The 14,284-nt window shown below is 33.7% G+C and overlaps 1 protein-coding gene across 3 annotated transcripts; it reads left to right on the top strand.

Annotated features, from left to right (window-relative positions):
• Window positions 1–740: 740 nt before the first annotated feature.
• LOC117982297 (1-acyl-sn-glycerol-3-phosphate acyltransferase gamma-like) lies at window positions 741–13,960 on the top strand. Of its 3 annotated transcripts, none has more exons than XM_069498464.1 (8): window positions 741–882; window positions 1,533–1,757; window positions 2,097–2,269; window positions 5,742–5,903; window positions 7,239–7,439; window positions 7,964–8,101; window positions 8,486–8,705; window positions 10,064–13,960. In XM_069498464.1, exons 2-8 carry the CDS (start codon window positions 1,577–1,579, stop codon window positions 10,141–10,143), a joined length of 1,155 nt encoding a protein of 384 aa, XP_069354565.1. In that variant the 5' UTR covers window positions 741–882; window positions 1,533–1,576; the 3' UTR covers window positions 10,144–13,960. The 3 variants fall into 3 exon arrangements, with proteins under 3 accessions (XP_069354565.1, XP_034824526.1, XP_034824527.1); XM_034968635.2 differs by lacking the exon at window positions 741–882 and adding an exon at window positions 889–1,028; XM_034968636.2 differs by lacking the exon at window positions 741–882 and adding an exon at window positions 926–944.
• The last annotated feature ends 324 nt before the right edge of the window (window positions 13,961–14,284 follow it).

The following is a 14,284-nucleotide window of genomic DNA, read 5'->3' as shown; positions in this document are numbered from 1 at the left end:
GTCGTGCTATCGCTATCTCATACGCGGTTACACAGTATTTCAATCTACCTTTATTACTCTATCTACGAAAGCGAACAATGGCTCAGAACGTAGATGGAGTAAAAAATCTAGATTACGGAACGTATGCTTTCTCATTCACACTAAAAAGAGAGCACATATAAAGTTACTAATGTGATAAACAGAGACGCTGCTAACCTATTTTTTGTCCCTTATCGTGTAACCGATTTTTACAAGGAAGGAATACAACTTTAGTTGCAGAACAAACTTTGAGAATTCGTGGTGTCACTTGTATTTCTCAATAGTTATTTACTTGTTTTCACATAAAAACGTTTAATACAAATACTGTTGATCGGTTAATAGCTAATACAAATATTGGGGCCGATTTTCTTGTACACAATCTCTTAACTAAACTAAATTAACAGGTCTAAATCTAGTGCTATCCCTTTCCGCAAACAACATTTTGAAAGGGATAGCAATAGATTTAGACGTGTCATTTTAGTTTAGTTTAGAGATTGTATACAACGGAATTAGCCACAATGACTTGTTACTAAACAATGGTAATTGTTGTGTTATTCATTGTTACGTCGTGCTATCGCTATCTCATACGCGGTTACACAGTACTTTAATCTAGCTATTTTACTCAATCTACGATCTATAGTGATATCTTTTGGTGATATCCAGTCTCTGTGGTAATTTAGCTACCTATATTTCAATTCAATTCCCAATTATTGGCTTTTAGGTGTGCCAGCTGGGCACAGAGTGTTTCGCCAGTGTCACGTTTATGGAGAAGGCACGAAGGAGAACAAACAATTTAGCTATATTTATTTAAAAGAAAAACCAAAAAAAAAAAAAACATTGACAATTTGACAATGATCGTAAATCGTAAGTCGTTTCAAATTAAATATTTTTCGTGTGTCGTTTTGAGAACATTTGGCGGACTCGCGGTCGCTATCATAGTTTAAATTGTGAAATAATATGTGCTTTTAATTCATAGCAGTTATCAAATTCTATTATCCGTTATATGTACAGTAAGTATGAAAACAATTTGATTGTTAACCTTATAAAAGTAGTACTTTCAGGCAATGCGTAGTCAATATTATTTCGAAATTGCTAGTTTTCTACCCTACCTAGAAATTATTGCAACAATAATCACAATTACTGAGTTTTATAAAATAATCACCTTTTCCAAGTTTATTCGCTGCGTACGTAGGTGTAGTTTTGAAATCGAAATAGGATAGGTATTATTGCAAGATATTACCTACATCAACATTAAACATTTCGAAGTTATGGTTCACCCAGTTTGAAAATGTGATTATGATGATATGGAGTTGAAACTTGAACCTATTCTCTACCCGTAGTAGCCATCATTGATGAAGCAGTGATGATTGTGTTATCTATTATTGTTGAATTTGCCTTCAGTGTATATGGCAATATTATCCATTTACTTGTGCCTATTATCTGGTGGCTACAATTTTACCTATATGTATGAAAATATATTTATTTAAAAAATGAAATTAATTATGTTTTTATAGTGTTTTAGGTTTTATGAATAAATTAAAAAGCTGACAAATGCAAGATGCTCTACGTAAACATTTTGAAGCAATCAACGATAGTACATTTATGCTTCGCTATATCTTATTTCACCTCAGGCCTAATTTTAAGCTGTATTCAGGGCATTCTATACTTTGGACTTAAGCCATGCAACAAAACACTCTACAGAAAAATTAATTATTATCTCTGCTATTCCTTTTACTGTCGTAAGTATTTCTTTCTAATTATTTATTTCCAAAATATAATACAAATACCTAGTTATTAAGTTTTCGTATTGTTCATTCCCAGCAAACTAATCTATCAGTATTAAATATTAATGTATTTGTATTTCACAATTTGTATTTTTTATATGACATTGTATATAACAATCATGTTTAATAAAAAGCAATGATGAGGTCTAGGTAGATTTACTTCAAGTTCATGCTAATCTGCTTATTTCAAATCCATCCTTAATAATATAAAGAGATTTAGTAAACTGCAAAATGTAAATACTAAACATTATGATGCTTGTTTATAATATAATTAACGAATTTACATATTTTTAGAATTAGTGTTCATGTCAGAATGGTGGTCAGGCACAAAATTGTCTCTGTACATTAAGAAGGACGAGTATGATAAATATTATGGCAAAGAACATGGCTACCTTATCATGAACCATAGTTATGAAGTGGACTGGCTTATGGGTTGGCACTTCTGTGACGGAATCCAAGTTTTGGGAGTAAGTAAAACATTTTATTTGTGTAAAAATGCTGGAAAGCTGGAAATGTATATTGTGCTGCTCATATAGATAAGAAACCTGGTAAAAAAGGCTGTAAGTCAGAATAATGCTGATAATAGCTGACCAGTTCTGGCTTGGCACATGTGGAATTGTAACAAATCCTTTCTTAGTTGAGAGTTCAAATGTTATAATGAAAGCACACATTCAAATCTGAAGTTTCTAGACCCTCTGCGTTGATCTGTGCATTGATATGTCAGTCAGTCATTTTCTCCTTTATATTATAATAGTAGATCATGTCCGCGGCTTCATCTGCATCAATTTAAGTCTCATAAAAATCCAGTGAGAACTTCAATTTTACGGGCTATAATATAGTCTACATACAATCTCTGGGATGCAATCTATCTCTGTTTTCGTCAAAATCCGTGCATAAGCTGTGAAAAAATAGCAAAACATTTATGACATTAGTATAGTTATAGTATATAGAGATAAAAGTGTATAGTCCAATATGATATGTTGCCCTATTAGTTACTAAAATCTTAGGAGACGATGATTACATTTTTTCAATGAAGAGTAAATGTTAATAATTACAATGAAATATATTTTAATCGAGTCCAATGTATGAACCTGTGGTATCAATTTTTTGCAACTTGAATGATAATATGGCATGCTTAATTAATTGCTTTGTGGTTTTTTAAAGATTTCGTTATTACTTTTAACCATAATAAAACAGTTATTATTGTGTAAAAAATAGTATCTTTATTATTTTTCTCGAGATTGTCTGCATGATATAATTTATAGCCTATAGCACTTGGGAATAATGTATCTATCTATCAGAGAAAGTATTTTCAAAATCAAGACCTCCTTACACCCAAACTAACAAACTTTTAGTGTACATAGGCACACACTTGACCACAATCAACTTGATGGAAAGTGATGATGTGTGTGTGAGTGGCTTAAGATGGGATGCATTTACCTAAAGATCTATGTATCTTATCCTACTTATTTTTTGAAATTTGTAGTGCATAATCTATACCACAAAGTAGAAAATATTTTGTGTTTAGTGAGCTATACTAATATTATAAAGAGGTAAAATTTGACAGTTTGTTTGTAGTGGGTAATCTCTGGAACTACTGAACATATTTTGAAAATTCTTTCACCAGTGAAAAGCTACATTATTTCTAAGTGACCATAGGCTATATTTTATATAAAAAATTAGAGATCACGAAGAAAATTGTAATAAATGACCCGTGCAAAGCCAGGGCGGGTTGCTATATACCTAATAAAGAGTCAAAAAAACTTCAGAGTTTACCCTTATAAATATTGCATGTCAGAAACATAATTAGATGTAATAATAATATTATACCTACATATTATCTAAATTCTTTTTTCATATCATTTATCAAAATCTGTACTTCTATACTAATAAATAAAATTACTAATAAAATATAAATAAAATTAATAAAATTACTACCACAAATTAAGCTCATAATTATTTGAACTATGAGCTTACTGCTATAAATTAGCTGTACTATAAATGAATGACACGTTTTTAAAATTTTTGTCTGTCTGCCTGTTTAAACGAGCTAATCTTCGGAACCTATTTTGACGGGACTTTCAAAGACAAGTAGAAGATTAACCAAGGAGTAACATAGGTTACTTTTTAATCGACTTTCAAAAATATGTACATCGAAATCTCCGAGATATCTGAACCGATTTGCTATTAAAATCTATAGTGAAACTTTGCGACACTGTCTGTATTGTTGTATTTAAAAATCAACGCAAACGAGTTGCGGGCATCAGCTAATATATTATATCTAGTGTTATCATTTAATAATTACCTATAATTAAATAATTATCACTCACGGTAGTTTAAAGCTAAAATTACCTATAATATTATCTTATCATAATATGACTGGAAATGTTAAGCTGATTTAGAATGACTAATCAAAGATTTTATTATTATTAATAAATTATTTATATTCTGATAATATTATCTTGAACCATCAAAATAAAAAGAAAGTACCTATTAAGTATTTTGTTAAATTATTTATTTGGATATTGTTTAATTAACTACTAGATGTTGACTACCTTAGAAATAAGTATAAGCTGTTAAAAAATCCTGCCAGAATTGTTTTTCAGTATAAAAAGTAGCCTATGTGTAAAGTCTCTCCATTCCACAGCCAAATCGGTTGTCATTGTGGTGTGATTTTTCACTTACGAACGTTATAGGGATTAAAGACAAGCAGATGCCCTTATGAGGTGGATTTAGTTTTTTTAGAATCACATGGGATTTTCTGGGATAAAAAGTATCCTAAGTACCCTGAAATGCAAGCTATCTCTATGTCCTTGTCCAGATTGGCTCAGCAGTTGAGTTGTGAAAAGGTATAGACCACAGACAGATAGTTACTTTTCGCATTTATAGTATTATCATTATCATAGAGATAGAAATAAGTACTTAAGGTGACGCAGTACGCTCGACCTAACCTGTTTGCTTTTCACTTGACATTGTATGAGAAAGGTGAGCGGCACGATGATTTTCACTGAAATCAAGGGTTTAGGAAAAGTATTTTTGAGAAAAAACTAGGTACTGAGTTTATGTTTGCAAAGTATAGTTATTTCAACTAATGAATAAATAAACTATGTCTATTGTTAAATTTCTTTAGAATTTTCATACCCCTAATCTTATTTATTTACGCCCAAAGTTGTCATAAATTTACTGTTAATATCGGAATCTTTTGAGCCTCGCAACTTTAAAATCAATATTTTTTTCAATGTTTCATATATCAATAAACCTAGATAATGACGAGATTAATCGATATAATACTTAGTTTTGAGCGTACAATATCAAATAATGTAGTAATTACCCTCCTACGTTTGTATGAAGAAAGCTCCGTCCTGAGCCCTCTTAATTGGTATTGACAATATTAGGTTCGAGGCATATTGGCACAGCCTTTTTAGGGTTCCGTACCTCAAAAGGAAATAAAGGAACCTTTATATGATCACTTCATTGTCTGTCTGTCTGTCTCTCGTATCTTGCCAAAGGTTGACTAAATACCAATGCGTTGCTATTTCCTCTCCACTATGTCATCATCTGATGTCTACTGTAGCTACATAGAGTTCGAACTGACCACCGGTGAGATTACAGTCAAGGGCTAACTTGTATCTGAATAAATAAATAAGAAAGAACTTTGACTTTTTTTAGGGTTCCGTACCCGAAGGGCCTTATTACTAAGCCTCCGCTGTCCGTCCGTCTTTCTGTGAGCGGGCTGTATCTCGTGAGCTATAATAGGTAGAGAGTTGAAATTTTCACAGAATGTGTATTTGTATTGCCGTAAGCCGTTATAACAATAAATAATGTAAACTTCAAAATGGCTGCCAATTGCCATGAAAAAAAGTGTTATTTCTTGAATGATGGTACGAAACCCTTCGTGTTTATGTCCAACACACACTTGACCGATTTTATTTGTTACAGAACTGCAAAGCCTATGCAAAAAAATCTATACAATATATGCCAGCCATAGGTTGGATGTGGAAATTTTCGGAGTTTGTATTTTTGGAAAGGTCATTTGAGAAAGATAAAGAAATTATCAAAATGCAGATATCGGAAATATGCGACTATCCTGATCCGGTCTGGGTAAGGAATAATTCGTAATTTATAATATTCATATTATTGAATTACATACATTATCATATCGCGGATACCCGGGCATGTGCTTCTACGCTAAAAAAATCGCATTTCTTTTTTTGTCGTATAAAACCATCTTCGCATTATTTCCTTCTAATGAAACCGGTTCGGGGCACATCGGTTGGATGGTTTCAAAGATATAACAGACACAGATAGAAACATTTTTTTGTTTTATTTGTTGTGAAGTGAATTCAATGTGAAACTTATAACTATTATCAAACTTATTATGAGTACCTAGTTTTATAGCTTTCTTATACGCTAAAAAAATCGCATTTCTTTTTTTGTCGTATAAAACCATTTTCGCATTATTTCCTTCTAATAAAACCGGTTCGGGGCACATCGGTTGGATGGTTTCAAAGATATAACAGACACAGGTAGAAACATTTTTTTGTTTTATTTGTTGTGAAGTGAATTCAATGTGAAACTTATAACTATTATCAAACTTATTATGAGTACCTAGTTTTATAGCTTTCTTAATCTGATTTGAAATGGGTATTTGTCTGTTCGTTACCGATGCGTTCGTGCATCGTTCATCCGATTGAGTTGAAGCTTTGTACAGTTTTTATTGGCACTAGCGTGAAGGTATGACACTATCATCAACATAATAGAACGCGCGAGAGGAATTGCAATTTGCAACACATGCACTGTATTATAATATTAGATCATCTTTTTAGGGTTCCGTAGCCAAATGGCAAAAAACGGAACCCTTATAGATTCGTCATGTCTGTCTGCCTGTCCGTCCGTATGTCACGGCCACTTTTTCCGAAACTATAAGAACTATATACTTTTGAAACTTGGTAAGTACATGTATTCTGTGAACCGCATTAAGATTTTCACACAAAAATTGAAAAAAAAAGCAATAAATTTTTGGGGTTCCCAAAAATTTATTTCCTAGTTCCCCTCCCCATACTTAGAACTGAAACTCAAAAATTTTTTTTCATCAAACCCATACGTGTGGGGTATCGATGGATAGGTCTTCAAAAATGATATCGAGGTTTCTAATATAATTTTTTTCTAAACGTAATATTTTGCGCGAGAGACACTTCCAAAGTGGTAAAATGTATGCCCCCCCCCCCCCCTGTTCTAAAATAAGAGAATGATAAAGCTAAAAAAAATATAATATGATGAAGGTTACATTACCATGCAAACTTCCACCGAAAATTGGTTTGAACGAGATCTAGTAAGTAGTTTTTGATTTATCGTGCAAAATGTCGATAAAATACGGTTGTACTACGGAATCCTCAGTGCTCGAGTCTGATTCGCACTTGGCCGGTTTTTTTTTAGCTATTACTGACACCAGAGGGTACTCGCTTCACTCAAAAGAAACATGAGGCATCGATTAAGTTCGCCAAAGACAAGAATCTTCCCGTCCTCAAGCATCACCTGACGCCGCGCACGCGGGGCTTCACCACCAGCCTGCAATACTTCCGGGGCAAGATTCCCGCCATCTATAACATACAGTTAGCCTTTGAGAAGAATAGCAAGGTTTGTGACAAAATGCTAATCTATTGTTTCGGTTTATACACCTTTACTTGAGTTTAGATAGGCATAACCACAAAATTTTACGTGACCAAGTGAGCCCAGCCTGCTTAAAGTTTAAACATAGTAGTTGCACAGTATAAGGAGAAGCACAGTAGTCTTGATCTCGGACGATCACGACGACCTTTCATCATGGAGCGTGTAATTACAAAATGCCTGAACAGTTTTATTTATTTTTATTTTTATTGAATGGTTTACTAGTGATTTTAACATAAAACTTAGTTAATATAATAAATACATAGAATTTTCTATTATGCACAACTATATTAAATCATTTAAAAGTAAACACTGCATGCAAATTCCGTACTGATACCAATAGTTATAAAGGGGATAACAATTAAAGTAAAGATTCCATACAGTATGTCTGTAGGTTTGGTTGTATAGGGTATCGTTAGAATCCTTACATCATTCGGAGAGATTCTGGCTTTAATTTTTTAGAAAAAAAAATTATACTTGTTTTAATATTTTAGGTTCCACCTACATTAACAAGTATGTTGTATGGCAAACCGGTGCACGCGCACTTGTACATTGAGAGAATACCAGTTGAGACTATACCCGAAGACGAGGCCGAAGCCGCTAAGTGGCTACACGACGTATTTGTAGTAAAGGTAAGGTTGAGTTTTGAGTCACAAACGAAAGTATGGTTTCTAATTGAATTCGAATGGTTTTTGAAAGTATTTTTTAATTGAATTTTGAACGTTATTTGAAAACATGTTTGTGACTCAAAATGGTAAACGCCCACTGAGATTTTTGTCTCTATCATTTGTATGGGATTACGTAACAGAGAGAGAGAGAGAGAGAGAGAGAGAGAGAACGCTATACTAACTTTTTTCTGCAGATAGAGTAGTGCTATGATATCCTTACGCGAGGCGCAGAATGTAATGGATACATTATTTTAGACATGCCATTTTAGCTTAATTGAGACATTTTGTTAATAGAATTAGCCACTGTGGTCCTCTAATGCCTTAGTGTGAATTTAAATAAATTTTCAGGACAAAATGCAGGATTCATTTTTCAACACTGGAGATTTCTTCTCAGAGTCAGGGGTGGAAAGAGTGGAGCCCTTTGAAAGGCCCAACAGAATATACTCTCTCTTGAACACCATGGGCTGGGCGGTCGTGACTCTGACCCCCATGTTGTACTACCTCTTAGGACTTCTGTTCAGTGGGAAACTCCTTTACTTCTCCATTGGTGTAGCCATTCTCGCTGCCTGTAAGTATTTGCTATTTTTTTATTTGCAGAGTTAGAAGATTAATAAATACCCCACCCTTAAAATCTAGGTGACTACAATCTAATAGATTTTTTTCAATTTTTTTTCCAAATACATATAAGATTATTATGTACCTACCAACAAAATTTCGTCCGCGTGGATTTATGTTTTATAAAAATCCCAAGCGAACTCTTCGATTTTCCGGGATAAACATTCACGGATACTGGATCGAAGCTATCTCTGTAAGTAATAAGATGATGCCCGCGACTTCGCCGACGTGGGATTTGGGTTTTTTAAAATTCCGTGAAAACTCTTTCATTTACCGTGACGCCCGTGACTAAAAGTAGCCTATGTCCATCCCCGGTATACAAGCTATCTCTCCCAAATTTCGTCAAATCGGTAGAGTGGATGGACCGTGAAAAACTAGCAGACAGACAGACAGACACCACACTTTCGCATTTATAATATTGCAAGCTGATGACCGCGACTTCGTACGCGTGGATTTAGGTTGTTGAAAATCCCGTGGGAACTGATTGATTTTCCGGGGTAAATAGTAGGTACTTAATAGATGTCACTTTCCAGGTCTTTAACTATAACCATGCAAAAAATCAGGTCGATCCGTTGCGACGTGATTGAAGGACAAACCAACAAACCTACAAACAAACACACTTTCGCATTTATAATATGGGTACTGATAGTAAGAATGAAAGTGTGAATTTATTGTTTTAGATCTAAAACTAAGCCAGATCGATTTATCTCTTCATTAGATATGCCTGACAAGGTGATCCTTGCAATATTTCTATTTTATGCCAAATAAGGCAATTTCGTGCTTAAATAAATCATGACTAAACTAAACTACAAAATTGTGAAATTAAAGACTAAATCAATATTTATTTAATAACTAGCTTATGCTCGCGATTTCGTCCGCGTGGACTACACAAATTTTAAACCCCTATTTCAACTCATTAGGGTTTGAATTTTCAAAAATCCTTTCTTAGCAGATGCCTATGTCATAATAGCTATATGCATCCCAAATTTCAGCCCGATCCGTCCAGTAGTTTGCGCTGTTCGTTGATAGATCAATCAGATATTTGCATTTGTGTTTGTTTGGAAATATTGATTAGTTTTCAAAGTAATAACGTAATACGAAACGTTTATTTGCAATGTTAAAACATCGTTCATCTCGCTCTGGAGTATGACCCGCCTGTAAATGTTGATTGCAGCAGGATAACGAAGAGAGCAACTGTCAAGGAGACGTATAAAACTTTTTATTGCTCATCAAAAATAGCAATAAGTTACATAATAATTACTACAATAGTAATTATCATAGTAATTCACAAAGTTATATTGCTTTTTTCAGTTTATATACTGCTTCAGAAAGCCATAGGAATGTCGAAAATCAGCCAAGGATCTTCGTATGGAACAGAAAAGAACAAGTAGTAGGTATCTTAATTTATTGTGTTGATTTATAAAAGAAAAAAAAAACGTAATTTTAACATAACCAGAGAAGGAAAGTACCTGTCGGTAAAATTGTCTTGAACTACCTATTACAAACTCAAATGTCTAGCCTATTGGGATAGATTTCCTTGCGTTCCATACATATTTTATCTATGCTTTTTAGGGTTCCGAACCCGAAGGTTGCTAACGGGGACCCTATTACTGAGCCTCCGCTGTCCGGTCGTCCGTCTGTCTGTCAGCGAGCTGTATCTTGTGAACCGTAATAGGTAGAGAGTCGAAATTTTCACACAATGTGTATTTCTATTATCATTACCATGAAAATTATGTTATTTCTTGTACGATGGTACGGAACCCTTCGTGTGCGTATCCGACGCACATTTGACCGTTTTTGTATTATATTTGTTGTTTCAAATAGCTGTAACCTTGTAGATAACCAGTAGACCCTATAGTAGAATGAAATCATTAAAACTAATTAATCATGTCTATGTTTAGACTGGCATACTCATCCTTTGTTACTTTATTAGAAAGATTGTGTTTAAACGGAAGATATATGCACAAATGGCTACAAATTGTAAATCATTTTTATACATAATTTATATGTGCCTAATTCTGATGTACTTACACAATCTCTAAACTAAATTGACAGGACTAAATAGAATGCTATACTTTTCCGCAGAAAGCAATATGAAAGCGTTAGCAATATTTTATAAGCCTCAATAGCTCAACCGGTAAAGGAGTGGACTGAAAACCGAAAGGTCGACGGTTCAAACCCCGCCCGTTGCACTATTGTCGTACCTACTCCTAGCACAAGCCTGACGCTTAGTTGGAGAGGAATGGGGAATATTAGTCATTTAACATGGCTAATATTCTTAAAAAAAAAAAAAATTAGACATGTATTATTTAGACCTATCATTTTGGTTTAGAGATTGTGTACATCAGAATTCGCCTATTTTCAAGGCGATTTTAATAAGACGTAATATGCATATAGGTTCTAATAATATTTTTACTAAACATAATATATTTTATTTTATCTGTATAATATGTAAGTACATAATACCTACTTACGTAAAACTACTTGTATTTTAGTTTTGTTAGGGGTGTGGAGGCTAAATTTACAGGGAGTGAAACGAAAAATATTGTTACATATATTTTTATGTATTGATTGATCAATGATCTCTATGTTCTAGGTAGTATGTACTCACTAGATTGGTCATTCTGAACAAAAAAAATTGTGGGCTGTTCTGTTACACTACGCGGCAGAAAGTCATGTACATCGACATTTAGAAGGATATAGCAGATTTGTAGAGCGTTGTCCCTGTCATTGAGACCGACAAAACGTCATATAGGTATGAGTGACAGAGACAGAAGGCCGATGTACATTAATTTCTGCAGCGTACTGTACTCGCCTTGGCTTATAACTTGATGGTCAGTATAATACTAACTTTGACAGTCGTATTCCTCGTTGTAGAGGGTTGTGACCCCCTTTTCATGAATCACAAGGGTTGCAGTTTTCTTCTCTAATGCCACCGCATTAGAGAAGAAAACTGTAACCGTTGGATGGAAGGATTTGTAAACAAAAAGTTTACAGATCCTTCCATATACTACCGAGAAGAACCATCAAGAAACTCGGCGGTTGCTCTTTTCAAATGTTTAATTTGCAATTATATTATCCCATACTGTACAAGCAATTGCAACACCGCGTATTGTTGGGGCGAGTCGAATCCATTCTTTTTTATCATTTACATAATCTTCGATTGTATAATGTGCTTTTTTAGGAGCATACCTTTAATAGATTTTCAAACTTGTGTACAGGCAAGTCTAAAATTGACTGAAATTTTACACTCGTTCCCACAAATGATTTTCCTACTTTCCTGAGGCGGAGCGTAGGAGTTGCGCGCTTGTTCTGAAATAACCCAAGAACACTATTTTTGTTGGGAAAGACCCATCTAGTGTGTAGTAACATAGAGGTTGTTCTATACTTCCTCCTGTAGTGATACCAATTTATTTGCCACTCATATCTTTGTAGTAGTAATGATAAATTAATATATAATTTTTTGCTAAGTTGTAACCAATTTCAGTTGACATTGGGGTAATTCTTTTAATCTTTTTGTCTAAATCACATCATAACATACATTTTAAGAATTTTTATTTTTAAAATACTGAATACTCACAAAACATTAAGTACCTACTAAGCAACAAAAATATTTTAGTTAATCACGCAGCCGTTGCTCGTTTAATATTTATTTTGCAGTTGCTAGTTAGTTAAATTATTATAATCCCACCAGAACCATTTAAGAGCGCGATTTTATTTATTCATAGCGCGTTCCAAACACACATAAGTTTGGCTCTCATTTGAATATAATATATCAACCAATCAAACTCAATGAAAATATTTAGTAGATACATGCTAGAAACTAATATTTGCGTGTGTGGTTCGCCCTCGCCTTCGGCTCGGATAGATAAACGTCTCGGGTAAAGTGGCTTGTTTTATGCCCTTGTTGTACAATCTACTATTATGTCAGGTTTTATCGCAATTGCAAACTTTGCATTATAATAAATATTCGCGCAATAAATAATAAATGTAAAGTTAGTAAACTGGTCTGATATTTTTACTGAGTCCTGTATTTTCATGTAGTATGTACTATTATTTTTTGTATGATACCAACTTATTTTTATAATATGTATTTGACATAGATTAGTATTATTCACATAAGGGTGATGGTTTTGATTTACAACTCTACTTATAGATTTTGTATACAGCCTATATTTTGTACCCTAACATTGGTTTTCACCCTTTTTTTAAATATATACAGATTTAATGTAAACAATACACAATAATAAAACAAATGTATTACAAGCACTAATGAATAATGTGTTAGTTTGTGTGCAATGATTTCTGTGTGTGATACTAGATTAATTTAACATTATTAGACTCATTGATCTTTTCTATGTGAACCAAAATGTTACTATAGTGTACTATATACAAAGTATGAGGTACATAATAATAAAATAATACGTATTTATAAAAATGATTGGAAGACATGTCTCATATGTAGTATTGTACTTAGAGTATACTCGTAATTATTTATTGTCTATGGTTACTGTGTATTATTTATTTTGTATAGAAATAATCGGAGTTTTGTTAATTTGAGGCTTAAATTCAAGAAGATGTCGTATCACTAGAGGCAGTAACGTCCTGCAAAATTGCCTATACTTGATAAGTGAACTTGTACTTTTCTCAATCAGTGATTTGGACTTTAAATCACTCTCATGGTAATGTTCAGTAAAACAAATACTTAGGTAACATAATAGTTTACTTCAATTTTTTTTATTTCCAAGATTAGGTACCTATGTCATAGGCGCAACGCACACCTGCAGGGTGTAGTGGAGACGTGGTGCAGGCGCGGCGACCCGCGCCTATCTTATTAACAACTCAACTTGTTTTCGTTTTGTTATCTGTGTACCAATTTCAACCATACAAAATTATTTAAGTAATTGTTATATATAAAGGGCTCTGATCTGTCCACCAGACCCCATTCGAGTGCTCTGGCTCTGGAAATCTGGATTACCATTGACAGCCCATTTTTGACGCCTGTTTGCTTCACTAGTTATATGACATGTCCTTGCAACTCCAATATTTTTTGGTTTAATATTTATTTTATCAAGCTGTATACACGCACATAACTTATTGAAGAGTGTAAGTACATTGAATGTTCGTTGATAGATAACTATGTACAAGTAACTTGTTTACGATTGTTATGTATAAACATTTTTATTAAACAAACCCTTTTCAATCAGATACAGGTTTTATTTTACACTTAAACGGAGATGCTCAGCAAGCAGATTATCGAAAGGATAAATTACCACGTCATCTATCAATTATTACAATCTGATTGACCTGCTAAACACATCGTCCATCTCCACTTTGGTGGTTACTAGGCCTTACACTGGCAACCACTAACATGTTGGTGTATGGCTGTGTGCCCTGGCCCTTGAACCTAGCTTGAAAGGAGTAAGGCTGCCTGTCCACTGGTGCGAAGATGTGTATAACTGACCAATCAGTTTTGTCAGATGACGAAATAAAATTATCACGTTATTTGCCGACAATCTACTCAACACATCT

This window comes from Maniola hyperantus, chromosome 5 (assembly GCF_902806685.2).
Source record: "Maniola hyperantus chromosome 5, iAphHyp1.2, whole genome shotgun sequence".
Taxonomy (NCBI): domain Eukaryota; kingdom Metazoa; phylum Arthropoda; class Insecta; order Lepidoptera; family Nymphalidae; genus Maniola; species Maniola hyperantus.
The sequence above is the reverse complement of the archived record's forward strand: the minus strand, read 5'-3'. Positions and strand labels throughout refer to the sequence as shown.

Bases quoted from the DNA above. Each gene is read 5' to 3' on its own strand.
- LOC117982297 (XM_069498464.1), top strand. From the start codon at position 1,577: ATGCTCTACGTAAACATTTTGAAGCAATCAACGATAGTACATTTATGC. The intron at 5,904-7,238 runs GTAAGGAATAAT...GTTTTTTTTTAG, and splicing joins ACTATCCTGATCCGGTCTGG to CTATTACTGACACCAGAGGG. The intron at 7,440-7,963 runs GTTTGTGACAAA...TTAATATTTTAG, and splicing joins CCTTTGAGAAGAATAGCAAG to GTTCCACCTACATTAACAAG.